At 42.4% G+C, this 27,406-nt stretch overlaps 2 protein-coding genes across 12 annotated transcripts in view; one reads left to right on the top strand and one right to left on the bottom strand.

The window, feature by feature from the left end:
- The first annotated feature begins 288 nt into the window (after positions 1-288).
- On the top strand, positions 289-15,329 carry ZDHHC23 (zDHHC palmitoyltransferase 23). Of its 9 annotated transcripts, XM_074033438.1 has the most exons (6): positions 289-528; positions 767-837; positions 1,061-1,336; positions 6,060-6,767; positions 8,691-8,858; positions 10,710-15,329. In XM_074033438.1, exons 3-6 carry the CDS (start codon positions 1,194-1,196, stop codon positions 10,975-10,977), a joined length of 1,287 nt encoding a protein of 428 aa, XP_073889539.1. In that variant the 5' UTR covers positions 289-528; positions 767-837; positions 1,061-1,193; the 3' UTR covers positions 10,978-15,329. The 9 variants fall into 9 exon arrangements, 7 of the variants coding, with proteins under 7 accessions (XP_073889539.1, XP_073889542.1, XP_073889540.1 ...); XR_012431697.1 differs by lacking the exon at positions 767-837 and having other exon boundaries at positions 1,167-1,336; positions 8,802-8,858; XR_012431696.1 differs by lacking the exon at positions 767-837 and having other exon boundaries at positions 8,802-8,858; positions 10,710-11,373.
- A 1,160-nt stretch (positions 15,330-16,489) lies between these two features.
- The window catches only part of CCDC191 (coiled-coil domain containing 191), an 88,653-nt gene continuing 77,736 nt past the window's right edge, over positions 16,490-27,406 (bottom strand). For all 3 annotated transcript variants that reach the window (XM_015445351.3, XM_045385459.2, XM_045385460.2), the window contains one exon: positions 16,490-17,703. In XM_015445351.3, coding sequence (XP_015300837.3) covers positions 17,505-17,703 — 199 coding nt within the window. In that variant the 3' untranslated portion in view covers positions 16,490-17,504. The remainder of the gene's footprint in view (positions 17,704-27,406) is intronic.

Genomic DNA, 27,406 nt, shown 5'->3' with positions numbered 1-27,406 from the left:
TCGCCGCCCGCAGGCACCGGCGGGGCCCGGCTGCAGCCTCTGGGGCGGGGCGGGGCGGGGCAGGCCGGAGGTGCGGGACCCGCCTCCTGCCCCTGCCTCCTAGACGCGCTCTCGGGAGCCGATTTTCCCCTTCCCAGCGCCAGGGCCGCGGGCCAGGAGGAGGAGCCTCGCCCGCGGGCTCCGCGGGGCGGCTGGCGGCGCACGTGCGGGCAGGCGGGGAACCCCGGCGCCGGGGGCGGGGCACCCGGAAGCGCGCGTGGACTTGGCGCACCGAGCCGGGCGGGCGGAGGAGCGGCTAGGACGGCGCGGAGAGGCGGGCGCGCCGCCCGGGCAGCGGCGGGCTGTGGTCACAGGTGGGCGGCTGCGGCGAGGGAGCGGCCGAGCTGAGCCCGGGTCCCGGAGACTCCTGCTGTCACGCCCGGGGCTCCGCGTTAGCCGAGATCGGGAGACGCGTCCGTGCCTCCGGGGAAGGCGACCCATCTCCCCTCCGCCTCTTTGGCTGCAGTTGCACCTCCGGCCAGAGGGCAGGTAACTTCCCTTCCAAGGTCATTCTCCTGGCGGGGTGGCGTGCGAGGCCCGCCCACGTCCTCCGGATTGGCGGGGGCGGGAGAGGCGCACCCCGCAAGGGGCCCGACCAGTTGAGCTGGACGGCGACCCCCGAGCACTGCCAGGGAGTCTGGTGGCATTCCTGGAGCGAGGTCGCCGGTCTCAGCCGCCGAGAGTGTTAGCCGGTGCCAGCAGGCATATGCTTCGCCTTTCCCTGCAGCCCCGCTGAGTTTCCACCAGCGCCCAGGCTTGGAGCGGAGACCGCTTGGCCCTCCCAGCCTGCACCCGCAGGTGAGCGCAACCGCCCGCGCCCCGGCTGTGCCGGACGCGTGGTCGGCTGTCGCCATAGGAACGGCTGGTGCCCAGACGGCGCCTGCCCAGGCTGGGAAGGGGCGGTGAAGGCAGCTCGGAGCTCCAAGAACCCTGGAGCCCCCTGTGTGGCCAGGCGGAGCCATAAAAGCCTGATGAAAACGGGACCCCCTCCCCCTCTCTCTTCTCATTTTTGATTGCTCAGGCGTTGGAGGTTAAGCAGAAAGAGAGGCGTGGACCTGTTTACGAGATGTAAGTTGTGTTCTTTCCACCTTTACCTTCTGAGGGCTTCTTACGCCTCATGGTGACAGGTGCAAATCAGGACACAGAAGGGCAGTATGAAACCTGTGAAGAAAAAGAAAACCGAAGAACCTGAACTGGAGCCCCTGTGCTGCTGCGAGTACATAGATCGGAATGGGGAAAAGAACCACGTGGCTGCTTGTTTGTGTGATTGTCAAGATCTGGATGAAGGGTGTGATCGGTAAGAGCAGAGCATTACTTGACGCTGGCCCCATCACCCTTCTGAGAACTGCCGTGTGTACTTTCAGCCTAGCCACCCGGAATGCTAGAATTTGCTCTTGATTCTATTTCCAAGCATCTAAAATGAGAGTTGGCTTCTATGTCAAGTGTGAGGATTTTATAAAGATGGATTACGCAGTAGGGCACAGCTGTCTGTCTGCTGTTTTATAGGATATTATTTTTCGTTTAAAGAGAGATGGGGGAGAGAACAGGCAGTTTAAAGGGATAGTAGGCAAGTTAGTATAAAATAAAATGCAAGCCAGCAGAATCTGTAAGTTTAAAATGAACACATTAGTTCCAGAAAGTTCCTGCCTTCTCAGAGGTCTCAGCATTTAGAGACTGACTACTTGGGACTGGGTGGCGCCTGACCACAGAGGGCCTTGTGGGTTGAAAGATCATTTTCCTGCTGTTAGTACTGGTCTTGCCCCTTGTTTCTGGGGAGGAACTCCAGCCAGAAGGCATGTATCTCCCCTGGATTCACAGTTTTCAGTGTGACCAGCAACACTTGATTGATTGTACTGTATTTGGCTTTTATTTTCCAAGTGATGGAAATTACTATCCAAAAAGAGAATTTTTAACATCACTGAAAAAATTTAGTGTCGGACAGTGAATAACCTGGTTTTAATCCATTTTCTGAGTAATTATATATTTAAAAATTATTGTCACATGGAAGTCATAATGTGGGAAGAATAGGGATGTTGGAAACTTGCTTTTCCCATTAGTAATTATTTCTGGTTAAAAATGTCATTGCAAGTGCCAGTTTGTTGACTTAGAGCTTGGTACATTAATACAGCATTCCTTTGGGTCTGCAGTGTAGTACTAGCCTTGACTCTTAAAATCCCAGGGACCCCTTTGTAATTCTTACTTGACAGTGTACTGCGTAGTCTTTTTTATGGATGTCTTTGAATATAGATTCTTCAGAGTTAGTCTAAAATCTATACTGAGAAAATAGAGCACTTTGCACTAATGAATGGAGAAATGATGCTGTTTCCATAACCACCATCACTCAAGACCGCAGCTCTTCCATTAACCTTGCTAACTCTTCCTCCCTCCTAACCCTGGAGACCTGAGCTGTCCCCTGAGGCGTCTCCTCTGCTGTCTCTGTACCCCTCTCCTCGGTGTTTCCACTGTGCCTGCCGCTCTGTATGATTCCCAACTAGTTACCTCCCACTCACCTCCAAGTTCTAGTCTTACCTTTAAAAATTGTCTAAAATCAAAGTTACCTTTCCTTAAACTCTACCTTTTCTTACTAGCCTGTCTTAATTTGTTCAGGCTGCTATGATAAAATAACTGAGGCTGGATAATTTGTAAACAATATACATCTATTGCTCACAGTTCTAGAGGCTCAGAAATCCAAGATCAAGGCACGGGCAGATTCAGTGTCTGGTGAGGGCCCTTTTCCTCATAGATGACACCTCCGTGGTGTGTCCTGACACGGCAGAAGGGGCGAATAAGCTCACAAGGCTCTTTTATAAGGGCACTAGTCTCATTCACGAGGGCTCTGTCTTCATGACCTAATCACCTCCTCTGATTACTGTTGCATTGGGAATGAGGTTTCAACGTAACGAACTTTGGAGGGACACAAATACTTCCTGGGTCCCTAAAATTTATGTCCTTCTCACATGCAAAATACATTCATTTCATCCCAATAGCCCCAAAAGTCTTAGCTCATCCCAGTGTCAATTCAAAAGTCTAAAAGTCCAGAGTCTGGTCTGAATATCACCATCCAAATCAGATATGGATGAGTTTCAAGATCCAATTCATCCTGAGACAAGTTCTCCTTCACCTGTGCGCCTGTGAAATGAAACAAGTTAGGTGCTTCCACAATACAATGGAAGGACATGCATAGAATAGACATTCCCATTCCAAAAGGGAACAACAGGAAGAAAGGAGTGTCAGTGACAGGTCCTGACCCAGTGGGGCAAACAATGTTAAGTCTTAATAAGGCTTGACAATAATCTTGGACTTGATGTCCTGCCTTGTGGACACACTGGGCTGGAGATTGGGCCCCCAAGGCTCTGGGTGTCCCTGCCACCACAGCTTTGTTGCGCACAGCCCACACTGCAGCTCTCGGGTTGGACTGCCTACAGATGCCTACAGCTCTCCCAGGCTGGAGTTGCATACTAGTGGCTCTATCAGTTGGGGCGCTTGGGGGTGACCCTGTCCCCACAGCTCCAAGTAGGCATTGCCTCAGTGGGGTGTCTCTGTAGTGGCCCCACCACACTCACAGCTCCACTGGGCAGTGCCCTAGTGGGGACTCTCTATGGTGGCTCCGCCCCTGTGGCAGTCCTCTGCCTCGGCCCTGAGGCTCTCCAGGGCATCCTTTGAAATTTAGGTGGAGGCAGCCAGGCCTCTACAGCTCCTGCACTCTGGATGCCTACAGCATTGGCACCCTGTGGATGCCACCAAGGTTTACCACATGTGCCCTTCAGGGGTAGCCTCTGTGGCATACCGAGGCCCAATGGAGCCACACCTGGAGCTGCCGTGGGGCATGCACCAGAATGTAGGGAGCAGAGGCTTCAGATGGCACTCGGCAGTACCCCCTGAAGCCCCATGGGTGCCCTGTACCCTCTTATGAGACTGTCTGCCCTCAAAGCCCTGGCACTTGAGGCTTGTGGTGGGAGCAGCAGCCCCAGGGATCTCTGAATGTCTTCAGGGTCCTTCCATCGTCTTGATGACTGGCACGGAGCTAATCTATACTGATCTCATCCACATCCTTGCTGTTCTCTCCCAAACATGCTTTCTCATTTCTTACAACATAGACAGGCTGAGAATTTTCCAAATCTTTTACTCCCCTTTTGATTATGAATTTTGTCTTTAAATTATTTCTCTCTCTGGCCGGGTGCAGTGACTCACGCCTGTAATCCCAGCAGTTTGGGAGGCCCAGGCAGGCAGATCACCTGAGGTCAGGAATTCGAGACCAGCCTGACCAACATGGAGAAACCCTGTCTCTACTAAAAATGCAAAATTAGCCAGGCGTGGTGGTTCTTACTTGTAATCCCAGCTACTCAGGAGGCTGAGGTAGGAGAATCACTTGAACCCGGAAGGTGGAGGTTGTGGTGAGCTGAGATCGCGCCATTGCACTCCAGCCCGGGCAACAAGAGCAAAACTCTGTCTTAAAAAAAAAAAAAAATTATCTCTTCTGCATTTTATCATAAGCATTTATGAGAAGCCATGCAGCACCCTGAACACTTTGCTTAGAGATTTCTACTGCCAAATACTCAGTTTTATCACTCTTGAGTTCTATTTTCTACCAAACAGCAGGACACAAACACAATTCCACTTGAGTTCTTTCCCTCTTTATAAGTAGCAAGGATCACCTTCCTTCTAGTTTCCAATCACATGTTTGTCACTTCCATCTGAGATCATATGAGAATGGCTTTTACTGTCCATATTTCTGAGAGCCTTCTGTTCATTACCTCTTAGGGATTCTCTAAGATTGCGACTTTCTCTGCAGCTCTCCTCTTCTGAGCCCTTGCTAGAATCACCTTTGTTAGTTTGTTCAGTCTAGGTTTTTTCCCAGCATGCACTTCCACACTCTTCTAACCTCTACCCATTACCCGGTTCCACAGCTACATCCACCTTTAGATATCTGTTGTAGCAACATCCTACTTGTCAGTACCAATTTCTGTCCTAGTCTGTTCAGACTGCTATAACAAAATAACTTAGGCTGGGTAATTTATAAACAACAGATATTTATTGCTTACAGTTCTGGAGGCTGTGATGTCCAAGATCAAGGGAGCAGCAGATTCAGTGTCTGATGAGGTGTCCTGCTCAGCTTCATAGATGGCACCTTCTTGCTGTGTCCTCACATGGTGGAAGGGGCAAACAGGCCCCTTTGGGTCTCTTTTTTAGAGGCATTAATTCCACTCATCAGGGCTCTGCTCTCATGACCTAATACCCTCCTCAAGGCCCCGTCTCTTAGTACTCTTGAATTGGGGATTGGGTTTCAGCATATGAATTTTGGGGGCATAAACATTTAGAACATAGCATAGCCTAAGTGTGCAAAACAGTCAACAAATATTCTGTTCACCAAGTTCAGTGATTTGATTCATACTAGTTTGATCTCTATTCTTCTGTATGTAACCCCATCCTTGCAGGACTAGTCTGCTGCCTGGGCTCATGCCAGGTGTGTGCTGCACACATTTCTTTCCACTGGAAGGCCTGCCTTCCTCCCTCTCCAGTCATACACATGCTAGCTGGACATCAGGGTTGAGCACAGATCCCACCTTTTCCACAAAGACCCCTCTGATGACTCCACCCAGAAGTATTGACACTCCTCTGAGCACTCCTTATAATGTTTGATCCCAAGAGTTCATTGATTATTGCTGCTTTGTCACTTACCTCATAGTTCTTGAATTCCCATGTTGTCCTCAGAACTAAATTGTGATTTGTTTTGAGATTCTTATGACTGTACAGGTCATAAGATGTAAACATTACTTGCAGCATGTGTCTATACCTATGTATTTGTTTAGGGGAGAAATAACCTTAAGTTTTAAACATCTTGTTCCTATTTTAAAAAATGACATGTGAATCTGAAAAGCTTAGTTTTGTAGTAAGGAGGTGAAATGTTTGGTCTTTGGTAGCTGTAATCATTTATCTCGCCGTTTGGCATTCAGTGTTCTGTAGCTTTTAATTCAACAAACCCACATAAAGTCCCTCCTCTTTGTGCTTTTTCTGAATAGATGGATTACATGTAAATCTTTACAGCCAGAGACTTGTGAAAGAATCATGGATACAATTTCTGATCGCCTCCGAATTCCTTGGCTTAGAGGAGCCAAAAAAGTGAACATCAGCATCATCCCTCCGCTTGTCCTGCTGCCTGTCTTCCTTCATGTGGCTTCCTGGCATTTCCTCCTGGGGGTGGTGGTTTTGACCTCCCTTCCTGTGCTGGCACTGTGGTACTACTACCTCACTCACAGAAGGAAAGAACAGACCCTGTTTTTCCTGAGCCTTGGACTGTTCTCGCTGGGCTACATGTACTATGTGTTCCTGCAGGAAGTGGTCCCCAAAGGGCGTGTGGGTCCCGTTCAGCTAGCTGTTCTTACCTGCGGGTTATTTCTGATACTCTTAGCCTTGTACAGAGCCAAGAAGAATCCAGGCTACCTCAATCCAGCAAGCAGTGACAGAGCTCTAAGCAGCAGCCAGCTGGAGCTGCTGAACCGAAAAGGGCAGGAGAAGACCAAAGGGTTCCCTGGGACAGACACGTCGGGCAGTCTCAACAATCGCACAGCAAAGGATGACCCCAGGGGCTCTTCCAGGATGCCGGCTGGAAGCCCCACCAAAGCAAAGGAGGACTGGTGTGCTAAGTGCCAGCTGGTGCGACCAGCCCGGGCGTGGCACTGCCGGATATGTGGCATCTGTGTGAGGAGAATGGATCATCACTGTGTCTGGTATGTTGGAAACATTTGGAGACTTGGAAAGTGTAAATTCATGTAAAACTCGCTAGTTACATTTGATCTTCCCTTGTGCTATCCCAAAATTTCTCTCCTTCCCAGCTTTACACCTTGTAGGTATTTGTGGGTTGTTGTGATCTTCCCACTTAGTCATCAGTTTTTCGAGTTTCACAAATTTAGTTCCTTCAGTCATTTCCTGAAGCAGAATAACAGAAAACTTGTGGGGTTTTTTTTTTTTTTTCAATTTTCTTTTGAACGACTCCTCATTTATCTTCTTTCTAATAGAGAAGTATCTACAGCTGAATGATTTTTTTTTTTTTTAAAAGAATTGATCAGAAACAGTATAAGCATATTTCCCTGTACTATTCCTTTTTAAACATAAAGCTGAAGAAAGTGTACCCCTATTTTTAGGTGACTCTTTTTCCCCCTTGCCATACATACATAATCGTTTTTGATGCTACCGATGATTTCCACTTAACATTACTGAATTGAGGCCTTACCAGATAAACTCTCTATTTGATTATTTGCAGAGAAATGGGCTTTTGTACCTCCCAGTTGGCCAGTAACAAATGAAGGTACATAAGGCCCTATAAAATATGAAGTGCAATGTTTAAAGATGATGTTGCAGCTTCACTAAAAACATCTAAACTGAAGGGAGTATAATTAATTCAGACATGAATGCTGTGAGTAGCATGTTTGCAGGTTTATTGCTCTTCAGGCAGTCGTGATCAATGAGTTACGCTTTTCATGTCTAGGATTCTGGTCCTGTAGCATCCCACCTCCTCCTCAGAAGCGGATGCAGGAGAGGGTGAGGGTGCAGAAAAGGCTGAGAGGCATCGACGTGGGCCTCAAGTTGCATGGCTCAAGTGCAGGGCAGCTCTTTTCTGGGTCTTTGTCTGTAGAAGTAAACAGGTGTTTTCATTTTTAGATATTCTACTTCTGTGTCTTCATCACTTATTATTCGTGTGTACGTGTGTGTATGTGTTCCATTTACAAATGCTGGTTTGCAGAAGGCTCACCTAAGAGCAGATCTGTGCCCACCGGAGCATCCTGGTGTGCAGTGGGTAGAAGGCACTCCCTGTCCATCCTGCCCCACAAATGGCCACGACACAGAACTGTTTTTACCTGCCAAAGAGCCTGCAGGTTACCAAGTTGTTCCTCCCCTCACCCTGTGTTTCTCACCTCTTTGGATCTTTATCTTACTCTTCATATATTGAACATGAATTTTCCCATAATCTGTAATCCTTCTGATTTAGCATTTTTACGTTTTCATAATTCTATTTAGCTCCCTTTCCTTAACATGGTGAGGACAATGTTAGCTCTCCATAGCTGGGTAATACTGATATTGAGGAAGATTTGTTAGCCAGGTGCTGCTTTTTACTTAGTCTTGTCCTTAAACTGACGATGTGATTCCACTTTGCAAAGAGCGGTGAATATAAGACTGCATCCCTCAGTGTCCAAGTTTTTAATTCCCTAAAATTGCAAAATAAGAGAACTTCTTAATAACTGTAATTTACACTTTCCCTATTTAAAACCTTGTCTTGGCTGGGCACGGTGGCTCATGCTTATAATCCCAACACTTTGGGAGGCTGAGGTGGGCGGATCATGAGGTCAGGAGTTCAAGACCAGCCTAGCCAACATGGTGAAAACCCATCTCTATTCAAAATACAAAAATTGTCTGAGCATGTTGGCACATACCTGTAATCCCAGCTACTTGGGAGGCTGAGGCAGGAGAATTGCTTAACCGGGACCTGGGAGGCGGAGGTTGCAGTGAGCCAAGATCACGCTGCTGCACTCTAGCCTGAGCTACAGAGCAAGATTCCGTCTCCAAAAAAAAAAAAAGCTTTCTTGTTTATCATGTAAATTGTATTGAGAACTCTTAAAAATGTTTGCTTTTTTATTTCTCTATGCTGTTTTGAGGATAAATAGCTGCGTTGGAGAATCAAATCATCAAGCATTTATACTTGCCCTTTTGATCTTCTTGCTCACCTCGGTGTATGGGATCACACTGACCTTGGACACCATTTGTAGAGATAGAAGCGTCTTCACAGCTCTCTTCTACTGTCCTGGAGTTTATGCAAATTACAGGTGAGCCGTGGATACCACAGCATGGAGGCCCCCTGGGAAGAAATGGGTGTTGCCATCGACAGGGACTGTTACTACTTGGTTAGGAGTTCTCAACCAAAACATAGGCCAGGCTGTGGGAATGCTGGGTATCCCTGAAATTGCCAGCAAAATTGTGCATTGGTGATGTGTGTTTTTCTAGGGTGCTGTTAAAAGGATTATTGACCTTTAGAAAGTGAAGAACTAGTTCTCTACAAACAGGACCAGGCCTAATCAGGGACTTCCAGAGTCCGGTGACCACTCACAGGCTCAAAGTAGCACCAGTGAAACTAAAACAATCAACAGAAACTAGCAGCCCCAGGGCACATATGTGCCTATTTTGTCGTAACGATCCAAATCCTTCTCCCTTTACCGCTGCTTTCTGATGCTTTTTAGTCCAGTCTTAATTTCCTGCTTCCGACCCTTTGGAGATGTGCTCAGCATCTCTATAACCTTGCTTTTCTTTGTGACCTCTCTTGGTTTTTCCTGTTCTACTTTCTTTCTTTTTTTAATCACCACTGATGATTACTATGATATGTAGGTCAGTATTTCCTGAGGCCCCTTTATAGATTGTGAAGATTTCCAGGCCATGGCAAAAGCTGGGATTCTTCAGCTTCGGCCTCAGCGCCCCCTCCCTGTATGCCGGGGCCCCCCTCTGCCCATGCTGTTTATTCCCTTCCCTTCATCATCGTCTCTGACATAAGTGCTCTGTGGTGTCTATGGTTTGGTCCTTTTCTTTCTTCTCACTCTTCATTTTCAGAACAATCCTTGCTTTCTCTACAAAGTATCCCTGTGCGGCATTTGTTTTTATTAATCTGTGGACAGATATCCCCATTGTCATCCTAGAACCAGACACCTGTGGGCATTATTAGAATAGATTGGTCCTCGTCAGAGTAAGTTTCCTTCCCCGCTGTGTGGAGAGTATCTCCAGCGTGTCAAATTCTCCGCTAACGCTGCAGGTGAGGCCTGTCCTGAAGCATAGCATGTCTGTGCACTCGGTGGGGAGGCGAGGGAACCGAGGAACGCAGTCCTGCCATTGCTTCTCACCCTGCTCTGTGCAGACGATTCACAGCACCTCATCTTTTTGGTGAGGTCCTTGGATTTAATAGTCTCTGAGGTCCCTTCAGCTTTACACATGAAGATTCTGAATGAACTTATTTCCAGCTAACTTCATTCGCGAATGTTTGAAAATCATCAGATGGCAGAGGCTCACTGGCAGCCTGTCTCATTAGTGAGCCTGAGAGGAGTGTCCCTGCCCTGTGTGATTGTGTTGGGCTTTAGGAGGGTGAATTTGGAATGTTACGCTCGGCGTTCCTACATCCGAGTAAGCACAGGGCTGCTGGTGTTGGGCGTCATCGTGGTCTTTGCGTTCCTCAGCACTGGACTGGAAAGAATGGAGATTAATAACTTTAGCACTGTCCCTTGGCATCCACCTGCAGCTTCCTGGAGGACATTTATAGCAATCCCTTGGTTCCTTTGTTTTGTCATGAGTTAGATATAATTTACAAATTACTTGTTTATTTAACAAACAGGTGTTGAACACTGTTATGTCAGGCAGTGTGCTGGGTGTGTGGAGGGTACAAAATGCAAAAAACAGTCCCTGCTATTCTAGTGTAATATACTAGAAAACAGGCACCAGTAATTATAGAATAAACATGCACATTCTCCTGCTTAAGCAGGTTATTGGAATTCTGAGTATCTTCCAGTTCGGAGGATTGGGGAAGATGTCAAAAGTTTTTAGTAATAAGTAAAAAAATGTGTAAAATGTGAGGATGATGACAGTTTTCTGAATGTGACAAAAATGGCAGCCCTGACCAGCCTTTTCTCCTCTCCCAGCTCGGCTCTCTCCTTCACCTGCGTGTGGTACTCTGTGATCATCACAGCAGGCATGGCCTACATCTTCCTGATCCAGCTGATCAATATCAGCTACAATGTGACTGAACGGGAAGTCCAGCAGGCCCTCCGACAGAAGACTGGGCGCCGGCTCCTCTGCGGGCTCATCGTGGACACAGGCCAGTACAATAGGGGCTTCCTGCGGAACTGGCACCAGTTCTCCACCCTGGGCACACGTGCATTCCACCACCCTGCCGAGGACATTGTCTGAAGTGCCTTCTGTGTGGCTCTCTGAGGGATGATGGCTCCTCCTTCCGTCTCCCTTCCATTTTACACTTCAGTGTCCATTTTTATCCCTGGTTTCTTAAAGGCATTATAGGGCCATGCTCAGGTTTAGAGACTGGAGTGGGAAGAAGTTAATTTTTCTGATGCCACAACTTAAGAGACTTTTATACTGAAGCAGAAAAGTAGAGCCATTCCTTTCTAGTCACCTTTTTAATTGACTCAATTGCCTGAACTTGAGAAGGATGTGGATTGCTAATGCACAAATTGATAGAAGCAATTCCCATCCATTAGTATGGGGGAAAGAGTTTTGGATTAGGATAGTTTCTAGTCCCTCTTTCGATTCTTAATAGCCATGTGACCCCTAGTTGAGTCACTTTCCCAAGTCTCAGGGTCATCCGCAAAGTGGGGTACTGATGCCTGCCCTGGCTACCTCACAGGGCTGTCATGAGGGTCACGTGAGGGATGATGGATGTGGAAAGCACTAAAAAACAACTCAAGCACCATGGAAATACAAAGTATTAGGAGAATATTGTGACAGAAGAAAAATGTTTGTAGGTTAGATTATTGAAGCCAATATGATTAGGGTAATCAGTTTTCAGCATATATCGTGTTGTACAGTTGTGAGAATTTCTCCTTCGTAGGTATTAGACATGAACTACTCAAACAGAGAAGATGACCAGATGGATTGACGCTAAGTTGTCTGATCTTGAAAAGACAGTTGACAACAGTTATAAAGATAATTATTGCTAGTGTAATGTACAGTGGCCATGAGTTTAGGTGATGAGTTCTTCTATTTATTTTTTATATATTCTGCTTGGGTTTCTTATAAATAACTCCAATAGGCATTCACGTGTTTTTCCTCTTCCCATGTTTCACCGGGTAAGGTGCTAGCACACTTGTGACTGTGGCTGGAAGAGGAGAACAGACACCCCTGTGGGGATGCTTCACTCTCTTTTCTGGTAGGAAGGCTGAGTAACATCAAGGGCTCGAGTATTTTCTTCATGTATTTCAAATGCTGTCAGTTATAGCACTCAATTGTGAAAATCAGCCTTCTGGCATTCACATTATTCCGGTATGAACTTTGAGGAGTTGAGTGACATCTTCCCACTTAACTTGCACATTAATTCTCAATTACCCCTCCCTAAATAACAGTATCTCACTAGGAGAGAAGAAACAGGATATATGTGGTTTCCACTATTAATGGATTACCATTCTTCCCTGGCTCTTCCCACAGTAACAAGCTGTTTCTTTAATCATATCTTAAAAGCGAAAATGTATAAAAGATTAAATATTTATGTACAATGGATTATTCTGTTACAGAATTAAGATGAGAGAATTTCAGATGAGGAAAATACCCTTTTGAAATGTTGGTTTTGTACATGTACTGTTTTGCAATCCCAAAGATAATTCATGACTCCTTAAATTTGCCTTGGCTTATAGCTTAATATAGGGAAAATACCGCCAGCGTTTTCAGTCATTCTGTGCATGCTGCTTTAAGCAAGAGATTTATATTTGTTGAGAGGAAATATTGCTACTTCCTGCACTTCCACCCTCTGCAGCCAGCACCATCCCTACTGTGGCCATTAATCGGAGCTGTCCTTAAGATGGTCACTATATTCTTATTCAGGCTGTCGTCATTTTCCCCAGAGATGGTTTGTTTAAGGAATGTTAGGCTCTGTGCCTGGGGATGTTAGCAGACTCTGAGGTTTGTACAGTGATGCCTTCTCCCTGGCCCAGAGCTGAATATTCACCTAGAATTAAAGTTGGATTTGATGTAACAAATTTCTTTCTGTACAGGTTTGAGATGAGAGAGAGTAATAATGTCAGGGATAGCATATGTGGGCAGAAATGGGTAGTTGTGCTTTTGAATGTCAGCTGTAGAGCCAACTCTGATGATCTAGCCGTCGATCATACAAATTCATAGAAACATTAGTATAGTCAGTAACTTTAGCTTCTTGCCAAATTGATCACAACAATCTAAATGTGATGTGATGAAGATGAGTAGTACAAAGAGACCAAAGTCATTTGGAGAATTAGGAATGATTACCTTTTTTTTTAACAACTTACCTCTAATAGGGTTACTTGGATGAGCCAACTCAGCTTCCTTCCCATGGATAGGAAGGGACTCTCTGTTTATTATTCAGGTTTATTGGCACGAAGATACTTGTTTTAAGTTCCTTGTGAACCCATGATGGACAGTTTACAGAATGCTTAAACCTGTCAAAAGACCAGTAATTTTTTGGGGGAAAAGCCTTCCCAGGCGTCTGTACCGAAAGGAGCAGCAAACAAGGGGCTAATCCGTGAGCAGTGTTCTGTAGGCTCTGCGACATCTTTGTTTTATAGGACTTCGGAGCCTTTTATGATCTGGAACTATTTGAGGGGTTTCATTATAGGCCTTGGTTCTCTCCAGAGGCCAGGTGAGTTTATTGTGGAATCTTTGAAAGGACAAGGCCTCTGAATGAATCAATCCCAGGGAAGCATTTGGTGGTGGTGGTAGTGGAGGATTGTCCTGTGAACCTATAAATCCGCAGTCTCTTGGGCAGAGGAGCAAGCCCCTCGAACATGATTTGAAGCAAGCAGGCCCTCTTCTCTTATCTCACGTCCTCAGTCTCTGTTAATGAACATACTGGATATGGAGTTTAATAAATTACCTACTATCATCTGGCCACTTAGATTATTATCACACCACTGTGGACTGTTCCTGGGGGGAGAAGAATACACCGATTTGAAAGATTCAAGGGAGAAAGAGTTAAGGATCACGACTGCATGAAAGAGGAAAATCCTTCAATATTTAATATGTTTCTTATGATACCCACAGAGTACTTTTATGGTTCCAGCTGAGCGTTCCTGAAATGAACTGACCGTTAATAACGCCTCTTTGATAGGTTACCCTGATGCTGCTAATGTGAAGCCTTAAGTGTGTTTCCGGGACAACGTGCTGCTTATTTCACCTCAGCCACACATGTGTTTGTGTTTAGGATATTGTAAATCTTTGCTAAGTAGTGTTTTCCTTGGTGAATGAAGTAATTGTTGTCTTCAAGTGTACCATCTGCCTAGCAAAAAATTGCTACAAACTTTCTCTTATGCAATAGTCCTTGGTACTTCTAATATTTTTAGCAAGAGACAATTTTCTGTACTAGAATCTTCCACTGCCAGAAAACAGTGCCAGTAAGGTTCTACATACTACTGACCATCTGCTTAATAGACATGTATTTCCTTTGAGTAGGACATTAGCTTTTTATTATAAAGCTAAAACTAGTATAAGCAAAAATATAATATCTAGAAGCACAGTTTTAGCCAGGATGTTTAAAAATTAAAGTTTTGCGAAATTTAAGGGTCTTTTTAACCTAGGTAAGTTTATATGCCCTGACTTCATTGTAGCCATATTCTGGTACCTTGCATTTTGAAAAGTAGAGGTTTCTTAAGCAAGCAATGGATAGTAAGAGACTTTTCCTGAAGCACCTGTTTGGAATCTGGTTTTGTTAGTGGCAGCTTGACATGTGCACCCTTTTGTATTAAACACTTTGAAGGTGATGCAGGGGAGCAGGAAAGCCATTCTAAACTCACCACCAAGTACAATTCAGTATGTTCCTGTGGCTGTTTGCTGTGACTAATATAAATTTCTTGCAGTATCAGCTACACTTAATTATGTTGCTGATAGACAAGCATCCACGCTTCAGCTGGCACTAAGTGTTTCACTGTAGGATCAGCAGCAGGTTAAAGACTGAACGGTTAGTGGAGACAAATGTCTTAGAGGCTGCGCGATGTCCAGGTTGGGCTTGTGACTTATTAGTGGCCTAGCCTTCCTGATGGCACCTTGAAAGTGAACTTCTAGAAATTTCTACTTAAAAGGCAAAGCTTTAAAAGCAGAGCTAGTCTATTCTAGTTATTGATGCAACTAAAATTCTGTATTTCTTAAGATGGGACACTAACAAGATGGCACATGATAGAGCCTGCAATCTCAACTCATTGTGATCCTAATGGTCTGGGTGATTGGATGGTTTGAGTTGTTAGGGATTTTGAGCTTTTCATTTTATTGCATATCTGGGTTGGATGTTAGACTAAAGGAAACCCAGGAATCTTTACCTGATGTTACATTTAATATTTAATGTAACTGGTCTAGCAACATTAAGGGGGATTTCTGAAGCCAACTCCGGAGGCCGTGGGCTGAACATTTTGCACTGTTTTTATATACTTGTATTCATATCCTCTTATCACCTCAGACTCAGACACAAGGCCTTTTACATGGAAATTTTACAAATTACTGCCATTTATGTAAAATAATGTCCTGTGACCAAGTTGTTTAAATGGAAAATAAAGTGCTTTCTTTAAGGAAAATAGCTGGTGTTTCTTGGAGTGTCTCCTGAAGTCTTTTGATTTCCGAAAACCCTGCATTATACCTGTGCTGCCTCTTTGGCTCCCTCGATGTCCCTATCCTGTGTATCTGTCCCTAGCCCTAAACTGTTATGTTCCCAGTGGCAATTTCTCCAGTTTTGTGGGTCAGGGATACTGCTTGTTGGGTATCAATTATGTTGGGATACATTATGTTAGCAGTTACATCTTGAAATATACCTTCATGATAGTCCAGCAAAAAACGGCATCAAAACTATTTCCATTGTATCTCTTTAGAAGGCTCTGTATTCCGTAAAAAGTCTAACCGGCTCACTTGGAATATGGGCTGCTAAAGACTCAATTTCTAGTTGATGTTTGAGGAGAGGCAAAAATAAAGCTCAGATAGAAAACTTAAGCTTTGTGGGATTTATTTAGGCTCCTGGCATGTTTACTTAAGGAAGTCACCTTTCCTTATGTACAGGCTTAGCATTTAAAGAAAACTGGTGACTGGGTGTGGTGGCTCATGCCTGTAATCGCAGCACTTTGGGAGGCTGGGAGGATCACTTGGGCCCAGGAGTTCAAGACTAGCCTGGGCAACATGGCGAAGCTCCATCTCTACAAAAAAAAAAAAAAAAATACAAAATACAAAATGTTAGCTGGGCATGTCATCCCAGCTATCTGAGAGGCTGAGGTAGGAGGATTGCCTGAGCCTGAGAGGTTCAGGCTCAGTGAGCCATAATCAGGTCACTGTACCTCCAGCCTGAAGTGAGACCCTGTCTCAAAACAAAACAAAAACAAAAAACACAAAACAAAAAAATAATAAAATTGGTATTTTGTTTCCAGGTGCTAATATCAGCCAATATTTTGTAAATGTACTGTAGTTAGGTATAAACTGATAGTGATTTTGGTGGAAAGTGACATATTATTACTTTTAGTTACATTTTTAGAGGCCATTAATCGTGAAAAACATTTTTTTTTAAAATGACAACTGTATAATCATATTAAAGGAAAAGCTGTGGGAACAGGCGCATCATAGAATAAATAAAGTTCAATTCAAGGTGTTTGGGTCATATCACACATCCTCCATGGTAAAAGGATCTAAGTCATGTAGCAGGTGGTGCAGCTAGATAACCCTTCTGAGGAAGTACGAGACAATAACAAGAACATTCAATTAACCATAGAATTTTATTTTGCCAACTCAAATTTTCAGCACACCATAAGAGTAGTCATCTCAGGACTGCACAGGACTTTCATTTTACCATATGCACTTATGGGCTACTTGAATTTGTCATAATAAACGTATTTTATAATGAAAAATTATTTTTCTAGCAGGTAATTCTCTAACAGTTCATAGAGCATTTTATAAGTCTTTATAGCACCTTAAAGATGAAAACATTCTTTGAATTCAAGATAAGTATCTCAGTATCTAGATCAAACTGAGCTGAGTACTAGAAGACAAACTGAGTGTATTATTCAGCAGTTGCGGTTGGGAACATGAACAGATAATTTAATGAATTGCTGGACTGTCATGATAGAGTTACTACCTTTTAGAATTTCCTGCATGCTTATCAAGGTGCATGGAAGAGAAGTATCTCTGGGAACTCGGTTTCTCTGAAATCAGGATAAGCGGCTATCCTCTGCAGCAGCAGTGTAGAGAACATTTTCATGCATGGTCTGCCATCAGGGGAGGTTCAAATGGACAAGGTCTGGTAGGGTGCCTGTCAGTGATGCTAATGTACTAGAAGACTGACTGCCTTGGCCTCCTTTCCTTTTCTAAGTACTCACTACTTTTTATTTCTATTTAATTAAGGTCACATTTATCAACAACTCATGTTAAGCTATATGGACACGTTTTTCTTCACAGGCTCAGTCAGGCAAACACTTGTCCTTTTTAAAGTTTACTATGCTAAAAATATATAGGATATATTTGAACAGAGGATCTCTACAATATTCCTTTGGATGATCCCACTGTGATAAATGCTACAGTGAATGACTAGCAATCCAGGAAAAGTCAAAGAAGGAAATAAAAATTCTCAAAATAATTCCTTTGATCTAAGAAGTAGCTCATAGAGAATAAACCAGGTGTATGTATGTATGTGGGTGGGTGGGTGGAGATAACACACATATTATGGACCAGTCGAGCTTCCTGTCCTAAGTATTACACTAATCTGGTTCATTGGTTCACAAAAGACTTGTCTTACTCAAGGACCAAGTATCTGATTGCTGGTACAGCTCATGGTCGCTTCCAGGCACCTGAAAGTCTGGAAGAATTTCAACTACCTTCCTACGAAGTTGCTGTCGCCTTTCTTCTTTTACTCTTTCCTCTTTCATAAATTTTACAAACTTCTTCCATGTCCGAAATGTGATCCAGAGGATCCTCCTTTAAGAATAAAGAAGGAAAACAGTGAAATGCTGAGAAAAGGTTGGCTTTCCATCTGTAGCACATTAAGAACTTTATAAAAATAATTCTTATGTTAATAAAATGCTGTATAAAAGGTGTGGAAATCACAATTGGGATTATGATAGTGTGAAATGCTGTGAAGAAAATAAAGTAACAAAAGGGAATGAGAGTGACTGATAGGTTTTTATTTTTATTTTATTTTATTTTATTTATTTTCTTTGAGGCAAGTGTCTTGCTCCGTCACCCAGGCTAGAGTGCAGTCATGCAATCTCGGCTCACTGCAATGTCTGTCTCCTGGGTTCAAGCAATTCTTGTGCCTCAGACTCCCAAGTAGCTGGGATTACAGGTGACTGCCACCATGCCTGGCTAATTGTTTTGTATTTTTCTTGGAGATGGGGTTTCGCCATGTTGGCCAGGCTGTCTTGAACTCCTGGCCTCAAGTGATCTGCCTGCCTTGGCCTCCCAAAGTGCTGGGATTACAGGTGTGGGCCACTGTGCCTGGCCAGTTATTTTTATTTTTGATTGAGTGGTCAGGGAAACTGAGGAGGTGACATTTGAGCATAGCACCAAATGGCCTCCAGTAATGCAAGCTACGAGGCACACTCCTGAGTTCATCTGATTACAGCCTACATACTGTGCCCATGCCAGGACCAGTGATGCTGGCAAGGGATCCAGAAACTACAACCCTCAATGCAAAAATGATGGAAAATTGCATGCAGAATGTGCCAAAGTTACAGGCATCGAGGCCCCAGGGTGTAGACATATTTTAAAAGCCTGCTGGTAACCTCACCTCCAACAGCAGCAACAGCAACAAAGAACAAGTCTTGAATATCAGTTGAGAAAAAGTATCCTAACATCAGGTTCTGGAGACGTGGTATGGAAGACTGCTTGTTTAAGTGAGTGTCTCCGCTGTCACAAGGAAGCATGCCATGGCCTTTTAGGATTTATTAGTGTCCACCACAGCTGAACACTAGGGGCATCAAGGTAAGCCAGGTACTGTCTGCCCCAGGATAGGCTGAAACAGGTGACCAGAGTTTCCATACAGTGGGAAGGTACAGCAGTAGAGAGCAGCACGGAGGACTGCGCAGTCTGGTGGTGAGGAGCAGACGTTTTTGAAGATGGTGTCTGAACTGAATTTTTGTCAGGCAAAGAAAAGGCTTTCCTAGAGGAGAGCACATCTTGAGTAAAGGCAAAGAAGCAAGAATAGCATGCCGTGGTGTGTATGTGGAGTTAGCGCTGAAACAAAGTGCAGAGTAGTTAAGCTTATATTTTTACAACTATAGGCAGACATGGGATTTGTTCTGGCCTCTTGACCATCTGAGGAAGTCCCAGAATGCACATCGGTCCTCATTAATTTTATGGCTGTTGGTTAATATTTTTGACAATGTTGATTTTTGTTGGTGGAAGTACTGCTTTAAAAAAAGGAGTGGCTGGGTGCAGTGGGTCACACCTGTAATCCCAGCATTTTGGGAGGCCGAGGCGGGTGGCTCATTTGAGGTCAGGAGTTCAAGACCAGCCTGGCCAACATGGTGAAAGCCCATCTCTACTAAAAATACAAAAATTAGCCTGGCATGGTGGTAGGCGCCTGTAATCTCAGCTACTTGGGAGGCTGAGGCACAAGAATCACCTGAACCTGGGAGGTGGAGGTTGCAGTGAGCCAAGATTAAGCCACAGCATTCCACCTGGGTAACAGAGTGAGACTCTGTCTCAAAAAAAAAAAAAAAAAAAAAGCCTCCAAGGAATGGACTTGCTTTTATCCATTCAGTCCACCATTTACAGCTTCCTGTGCTCAGCTGTGGGCACACTCCCAGTCCTTGACCCTGTCTCCCATTCTCAGCCATTCACATCTCTCTCATGGCTACACTCCTGTTTTCTGACTTCTGCATTTTAGCTCCTGCTGTTCTACCCTAACTGAAAAATGTTCTGCCCTTTGGGTGAAATCTTCCTAGATCATCCTTGCCTACATTTCTCTTTCTTTCCCTGAACTCCTAAAACATATTCATGATCACTGGTTTGGCACTTATTTATAGCCTATCTATAGCTATCTTTTTATAATATTTTTATTGATACATAATATACATATTTTGGGGGTATATGTGGTAACTGTATACATTCATATAATGTGTAATGATCAAATCAGGGTATTCGAGATATCCATCACCTTAAATATTTATCTTTTATTTACCATGGGGACATTCAAGTTACTCTCTTCTGGCTATTTTGAAATGTGCAATAGGTTATTATTAACTATAGTCACCCTACTGATCTATTGAACATTAGGCCTTACTGCTTCTATCTAACTGTATACTGTACCCATTAATCAACCTCTCTTCATCCACCTCCCAAGCTCTACCCTTTCCAGCCTCTGGTAACCACCAATCTATTCTCTATCTTCATAAGATTCACATTTTTAACTCTCCCACGTAAGAACATGTGGTATTCGTCTTTCTGTGCTTGACTTATTTCACTTAACACAGTGACCTCCAGTTCTATCCATGTTGCTGCAAATGACAGGATTTCATTCTTTTTCATTACTAATATTCCATTTTGTATATATAGCATATTTTCTTTATGTATTTATCCACTGATGGGCGCTTAGGTTGATTCCATATTTTGGCTATTGTGAACAGTGCCGTAATAATCACAGACATGCAAATATCTCTTGGATATATTGATTTCCTTTCTTTTGGAGATATACCTATTAGTGGAATTGCTGGATCAGATGGTAGTTATAATTTTAGTTTTTTCAGGAACCTCCATTCTGTTCTCCATAGTGGCTGTACTAATTTACATTCCTACCAACAGTGTATGAGGCTTTCCCTTTCTTCGTATCCTCATCAGCATCTGTTATTCACTGTCTTTGATAAAAAGCCATTTTACTGTAGGTATAAGATGATATCGCATTGTGGTTTTGATTTGGATTTCTCTGATAATTAGTGATGCTGAGCATCTTATCGTACACTTTTTGGCCAGTTGTATGTCTTTTGAGAAATGTCTATTTAGATCCTTCCCCCACTTTTTTTTTTTAAGACAGGGCTTCACTCTGTTGCCCGGGCTGGACTATAGCAGCATGATGTTGGCTCCCTTCTACCTTCACCTCCTGGACTCAAGCAATCCTTTACACCTCAGCCTCCCGAGTAGCTGGGACTACAGGTGTGTGTCATTACTCCTGGCTAATTTTTGGTTTTTGTTTTTTTTTTTTTTTTGGTAGAGATGGGGTTTTGCCATGTTGCCCAGGCTGGTTTTGAACTCCTTGACTCAAACAATCCACCCACCTTGGCCTCCCAAAGTGTTGGGATTATAGGTGTGAGTCACTATAATGGCCTTGCCCATTTTTAAATTGGATTATTTGGGTTTTTTTGCTATTGAGTTGTTTGAGTTCCTTACATATTCTGGTTATTAATCCCTTGTCAGATGGCATTTTAGTCCATATGTATATGTTGCTATAAAGGAATACCTGAGGCTGGGTAATTTATTTAAAAAAAGAGGTTTGACTTGCAGTTTTGCCGGCTGTACAAGAAGTATGGCACTAGCATCTGTTCCTAGTGAGGACTTCAGGCTGCTTCCATTCATGATGGAAGGGCAGCTATCATGTGCAGAGATCCAATGGCAAGAGAGGAAAGCAAAAAAAAGGGGGGAGGGAGGTGCTAGATTCTTTTTGACAACCAGCTCTTCGGGAACTGATAGAGTGAGAATGCATTCATTTAGAGAGGATGGTGTTAAGCCCTTCATTAAGCAATCCATCTCCAGGACCCAAATACCTCCCATTAGACCCCACTTCCGTCCAACATCAGATTTCAACATGAAGCGTAGGGGACAAACATCCAAACTATACAGACAGTTTGCAAATACTCTCTCCCATTCTGTGGGTTCTCTCTTCACTTGGTTGTTTCCTTTGCTGTGGAGAAGCTTTTTAGCTCGATGTAATCCCAGCTGTCTATTTTCGCTCTGGTTGTCTGTGCTTTTGAGGTCTTACGCAAAAAGTCTTTGGCCAGACCAATGGCCTGGAGCATTGTCTCAATGTTTTCTTCTAGTACTTTCATAGTTTCTGGACTTAGATTTAAATCTATAACCCATTTGGATTTGGTTTTTGTGTATGGTGAGAGAAAAGGGGTCTCATTTCATTCTTCTGCTTATAGTTATACTGTTTTTCCAGCACCACTTACTGAAAGACTGCCCTTTCCCCATTTTATGTTTTTGGCACTTTTGCCAAAGATGAGTTGGTTGTAAATGTGTGGATTTAAATCTGGGTTCTCTGTTCTATTTCATTGGTCTATATGTCTGTTTTTATGCCAGTACCAAGCTGTTTTGGTTACTATAGCTTTGTAATAAATTTTGAAGTCGGGTAGTGTGATGCCTAGAGCTTTGCTCTTTTTGCTCAGTGTTGCTTTGGCTATTCAGGTTCTTCTGTGGTTTCATATAAATATTAGGAATTTTTTTCTATTTCTTTCTTTTTTATTATTATTATTATACTTTAAGTTCTAGGGTACATGTGAATAACGTGCAGGTTTGTTACATATGTATACTTGTGCCATGTTGGTGTGCTGCACCCATCAACTCGTCAGCACCCATCAACTCGTCATTTACATCAGGTATAACTCCCAATGCAATCCCTCCCCCCTCCCCCTCCTCATGATAGGCCCTGGTGTGTGATGTTCCCCTTCCCGAGTCCAAGTGATCTCATTGTTCAGTTCCCACCTATGAGTGAGAACATGCGGTGTTTGGTTTTCTGTTCTTGCGACAGTTTGCTGAGAATGATGGTTTCCAGCTGCATCCATGTCCCTACAAAGGACACGAACTCATCCTTTTTTATGGCTGCATAGTATTCCATGGTGTATATGTGCCACATTTTCTTAATCCAGTCTGTCACTGATGGACATTTGGGTTGATTCCAAGTCTTTGCTATTGTGAATAGTGCCGCAATAAACATACGTGTGCATGTGTCTTTATAGCAGCATGATTTATAATCCTTTGGGTATATACCCAGTAATGGGATGGCTGGGTCATATGGTACTTCTAGTTCTAGATCCTTGAGGAATCGCCATACTGTTTTCCATAATTGTTGAACTAGTTTACAATCCCACCAACAGTGTAAAAGTGTATTTTTTTTTCGATTTCTATGAAGAATGTTGTTGGTATTTTGATAGAGATTGCATTGAATCTGTAAATTGCTTTGGGTAGTATTGCAATTTTAACTGTATGAAGTCTTCCAGCACATAAGCATGGCATATCTTTCTATATGTTTGTGTCCTCTTCAACTTCTTTCCTTAGTGTTTTATAGTTTTCCTTATATAGATCTTTCACTTCCTTGGTTAAATTGGTTCCCAGGTATTTTATTTTCTTTGTAGCTAGTTAAGGTGCGATTGCTTTCTTGATTTCTTTTTCAGATGTTTCACTGTTGTTGTATATATTAATAAATGCTACTGATTTTTTAATGCTGATTTTGTATTCTGCAACTTTACTGAATTTGTCAGATCTAACAGTTTTTTTGGTGTAGTCTTTAGTTTTTTTTAAGCATAAGATCATGTCATCCGTGAACAAGGCTAATTTGGCTTCTTCCTTTTCAATTTGGATACTTTTTTTTTTTAAAGACAGGGTTTCTGTGTCACCCAGGTGGTCTTGAACTCTTGGCCTCAAATGATCCTTCCATATTGGCCTCCCAAAGCCCTGGGATTATAGCCATGAGCCATCACATCTGGCCTGGATGTCCTTTACTTTTTACTCTTGTCTAACTGCTCTGGCAAGGACTTGCAGTATTATATTGAATAAAAGTGCTGAAAGTGGGCATTTTGGTCCTGGCCAGGATGTTGAATTTTATCGAATGCCTTTTTTGACATCTCTTGAAATAATAATATGGTTTTTGTTCTTGGTTCTGTTAATGTGATGTATCATGTTTATTGATTTGCATAAGATGAACCATCCTTGGATCCCTGGGATGAATCCCACTTGATCATGGTGAATGATCTTTTCAATGTGTTATTGAATTGGGTTTGCTGGTATTTGGTTGAAGATTTTGCATTTGTGGTCATCAGGAATATGTAGTTTTTTTAATTAATTAATTTATTTTTTTATCATGTCCTTGTTTGGTTTTGGTATCAGGCTAATGCTGGCCTCATAGAATAAGTATGGAAGTATTCTCTCCTCTTCAATTGTTTTTGAAGAAATTGAGTAGAATTTGTATTAGTTCTTCTTTAAATGTTTGGTAGAATTTAGCAGTGAAGCCATTAGGTCCTGGGGTTTTCTTTGATGTGAGACTTTTTATTACAGCTTCAATCTCATTACTCATTATTGGTTTGTTGAGGTTTTCTGTTTCTTCATTGTTCAATCTTGGTAGGTTGTATCTGTCCAGAAATTTATCAATTTCTTCTGTTTTCCAGTTTATTGATGTGTAGGTGTTCATAATAGTCTCTAGTGATTCTTTGTATTTTTGATGTCTCAGTTGTTATGTCTCCTTTTTCATTTCTGATTTTGAGTCAGAAAAAGTCTCAATTTCATTTATTTCTGCTTAGATTTATATTATTTCCTTTCTTCTAATAATTTGGGGTTTGGTTTGTTCTTGCTTTTCTGTATTTCCTTGAGGAGTACAGTTAACTTATTTTTTGAAGTCTCTCAACTTTTTTGATGTAAGTGTTTGTTGCTATAAACTTCTCTCTTAAAAGAAGTGACTGCTTTTACTATAATCCGTAGATTTTGATCTATGGTATTTCCATTTATATTGGTTTCAAGAAAGTTTAAATTTTTTTCTTAATTTCTTAATTGATCCATTGGTTGTTCAGGAGCATGCTGTTTAATTTCCTTGTATCTGTGTAGTTTCTGAAGTTCCTCTTACTGATTCCTGATTTTATTCTGTTGTGGTCCGAAAAGATACTTGGCATAATTTCTGTTTTTTGAATTTGTTGAGAGTTGTTTTGTGGCCTAAGATATGGTCTTATTATGGAGGATGTTCCATGTGCTGATAAAAAGAATGTGTATTCTGCAACAGTTGGGTAAAATGTTCTTTAAATGTCAGACCTATTTGGCCTGGTTTCTGGTTTAACTTTGATGTGTCTTTGTTGATTTTCTTCCTAGATAATTTGTCCACTACTGAGAGTCGCGTGTTGAAGTCCCCTATCATTGTATTGCAGTTATCTCTCCCTTTATTGTTTGTGTTATATACTTGGGTGCTTGATGTTGAGTGCATAGATATTTATAATTGTTATATCCTCTTGCTGAATTGAACTCTTTATCATTATATAATGACCTTCTTTATTTCTCTTTATAGTCTTTGACTTGTAATCAGTTTTATCTAATATAAGTATAGCTATTCCTGCTGTGTTTTTGGTTTCCACTTGCTTGGAATGTCTTTTTCTATCTCCTTCAGTCTATGTATGTCTTTACGGGTGAAGTAGGTGTCTTCTACGCAGCATATAGTTGGATCTTATTTCTTTATTCATCAGCCACTCTATGTCTTTTAATTGGAGAACTGAGTCCATTTGTATTCAGTTATTGATAAGTAAGGACTTACTATGGCAATTTTTTCTTTCCTTGTTTGCTGGTTGTTTTGTAACTCCTGTCTTCCTTTTTTACTGTTTTCCCTTGTGGCAAAACGATTTTCTCTGATAGTTTTAATTTGTTGCCTTTTCTTTTTAGAAATCCTCCAACATTTTGACTTTTTCTTGTCTTAGTTTCCATGTTTTATATTACCTATCACTTAGCAGGCTGCTGTAGCTATTATTGTTTTAGATAGAGTTCTCTTTTTGGCTTCATACTAGAGTTATAAGTTGATTACATACCACAATTACAGTATTAGAGTATTCTGGGTTTGTTGATGTAATTTTACCAGTAGGGTTTCTACTGTCAACTGTTTTCTTTTTGTGTTAGTGTTTTTTTTCTTTCAGACTGAAGAACTCCCTTTAACATTTCTTGTAAGATGGGTCTGGTGTTGGTGAATTCTCTCAGCATTTGTTTTTCTGAGAAAAACTTTCTCTGTCCTTCATATTTGAAATATGGCTTTGATGGATACAGTATTCTTGGATGGCAGGTTTTTTTTTTCTTTTTTCTTTCAGCACTTTGAAAATCTCATCCTGCTCTCTCCTGGCCTGTACAGTTTCTGCTGAGAAGTCTGTTGCCAGATGAATTGGAGCTTCATTATATGTTATTTGCCTCTTTTCTCCTATTGCTTTTAGGATCCTCTTTGTCCTTGACGTTTGAGAGTTTAGGTCAAATTTGTTTGGGGTTCTCTGACTTTCCTATACCTGGATATGTCTTTCTCAAGTTTTGGGAAGTTTCCTATTTTTATTTCTTTGGATAAGCTTTCTACCCTTTGGTCTCATTCAACTCCCTCTTCAACACCAATAATTTTTAGATATGGTCTTCTGAGGTAATTTTCTATATCTTGTAGGCTGTCTTCATTCCTTTTCATTCCTTTTTCTTTTCTCTTCTGATATCGTATTTTCAAGTGGCTTGTCTTTGGGCTCACTGATTTTCCACTGCTTGATCCATTTGGCTGTGGAAAACATCTCATGATTTTTCAGTTCAGCAAATGTATTTCTCAGTTCCAAGATTTGTTTGACTTTTTAAATCTTCGTTAAATTTATCTGAAGAATTGCAGAACTGCTTTTCTTTGTTATCTTGAAGATCACTGGGTTTTCTTAAAACTGCTATTTTGAATGTTGGTTAGAGTTTACATTTTGCCTTCTCATTAGGATTAGTCACTGGTTCCCTGCTTTGTCTATCTGGGAAGGTCATGGTTCCCTGTTTGCGGTTTTTGTTTTTTTGAGATAGAGTCTTGCTGAAGTGCCTAGGCTGGAGTGCAGTGGTGCAATCTCAGTTCACTGCAACCTCCACCTTCCAGGTTCAAGCCATTCTCCTGCCTCAGCCTTCCAAGTAGGTGGGACTACAGACGCACACCACCAGGCCTGGCTAATTTTTGTATTTTTATTAAAATGTGGTTTCACCATGTTGGCCAGGCTGGTGTCGAATTCCTGAACTCAGGTGATCCACCCACCTTGGCCTCCCAAAAGTGCTGGGATTACAGGTGTGAGCCACCACGCCCGGCCAACTCGCTGTTGTTTCTTGTCTATGCCTTTGTACCGAAGGATTATTTATTTATTTCAGTCTTCTCTGTCTAGCTTGTTTGGTTTTCAGTGGGTATGTTTGATTTGAGATTGTCTGTAATTTACCTGTTTAATTTCTTTTTTGTTCTCCTGCTATGTGGCTGCCTCCTTTTTGGCACTAGATGGTGCTTTAAGCCCCGGTACATCTTGGCTCTAGTAAACCTTTCTCTTGCTGTCTCAATCTCTCTCTTTCTCTCTAATCTTTTATGTTTTCTACTAAATTATGAGCACCAGGGGCCATGTTATTAGGTATTTTTTTATGCTTGGCAAATATGTCTTGATAATTACCTGTGGGTGTATTGTACAATAAGTATGATTTAAGTCACCAAGGTAAGGTTTCTTAAGCTGGAGCCCATAAAATCCTTGACACTTTGTGTAAAGTTGTATGTTATATGCATACATGCATTTTCTGGGGTGTAGGTCTGTGACTTTCATTATTACCTATTTCATGTTCATACTGTGGTTAAGAACTATGGTAACAAGACAATATCAGACATATTAGAAATACTGATCCAGCTCAGCTAGATTTATAAAATTTATAGAATTATCTAGAAGTGATATGGATAATGTAAGATTAAAAGTTCTGT

The sequence above is a fragment of the Macaca fascicularis genome, chromosome 2 (genome assembly GCF_037993035.2).
Source record: "Macaca fascicularis isolate 582-1 chromosome 2, T2T-MFA8v1.1".
In the NCBI taxonomy this organism is placed as follows: Eukaryota; Metazoa; Chordata; class Mammalia; order Primates; family Cercopithecidae; genus Macaca; species Macaca fascicularis.
Note: the sequence above shows the minus strand (reverse complement) of the source record. Positions and strands in the feature narration are given on the sequence as shown.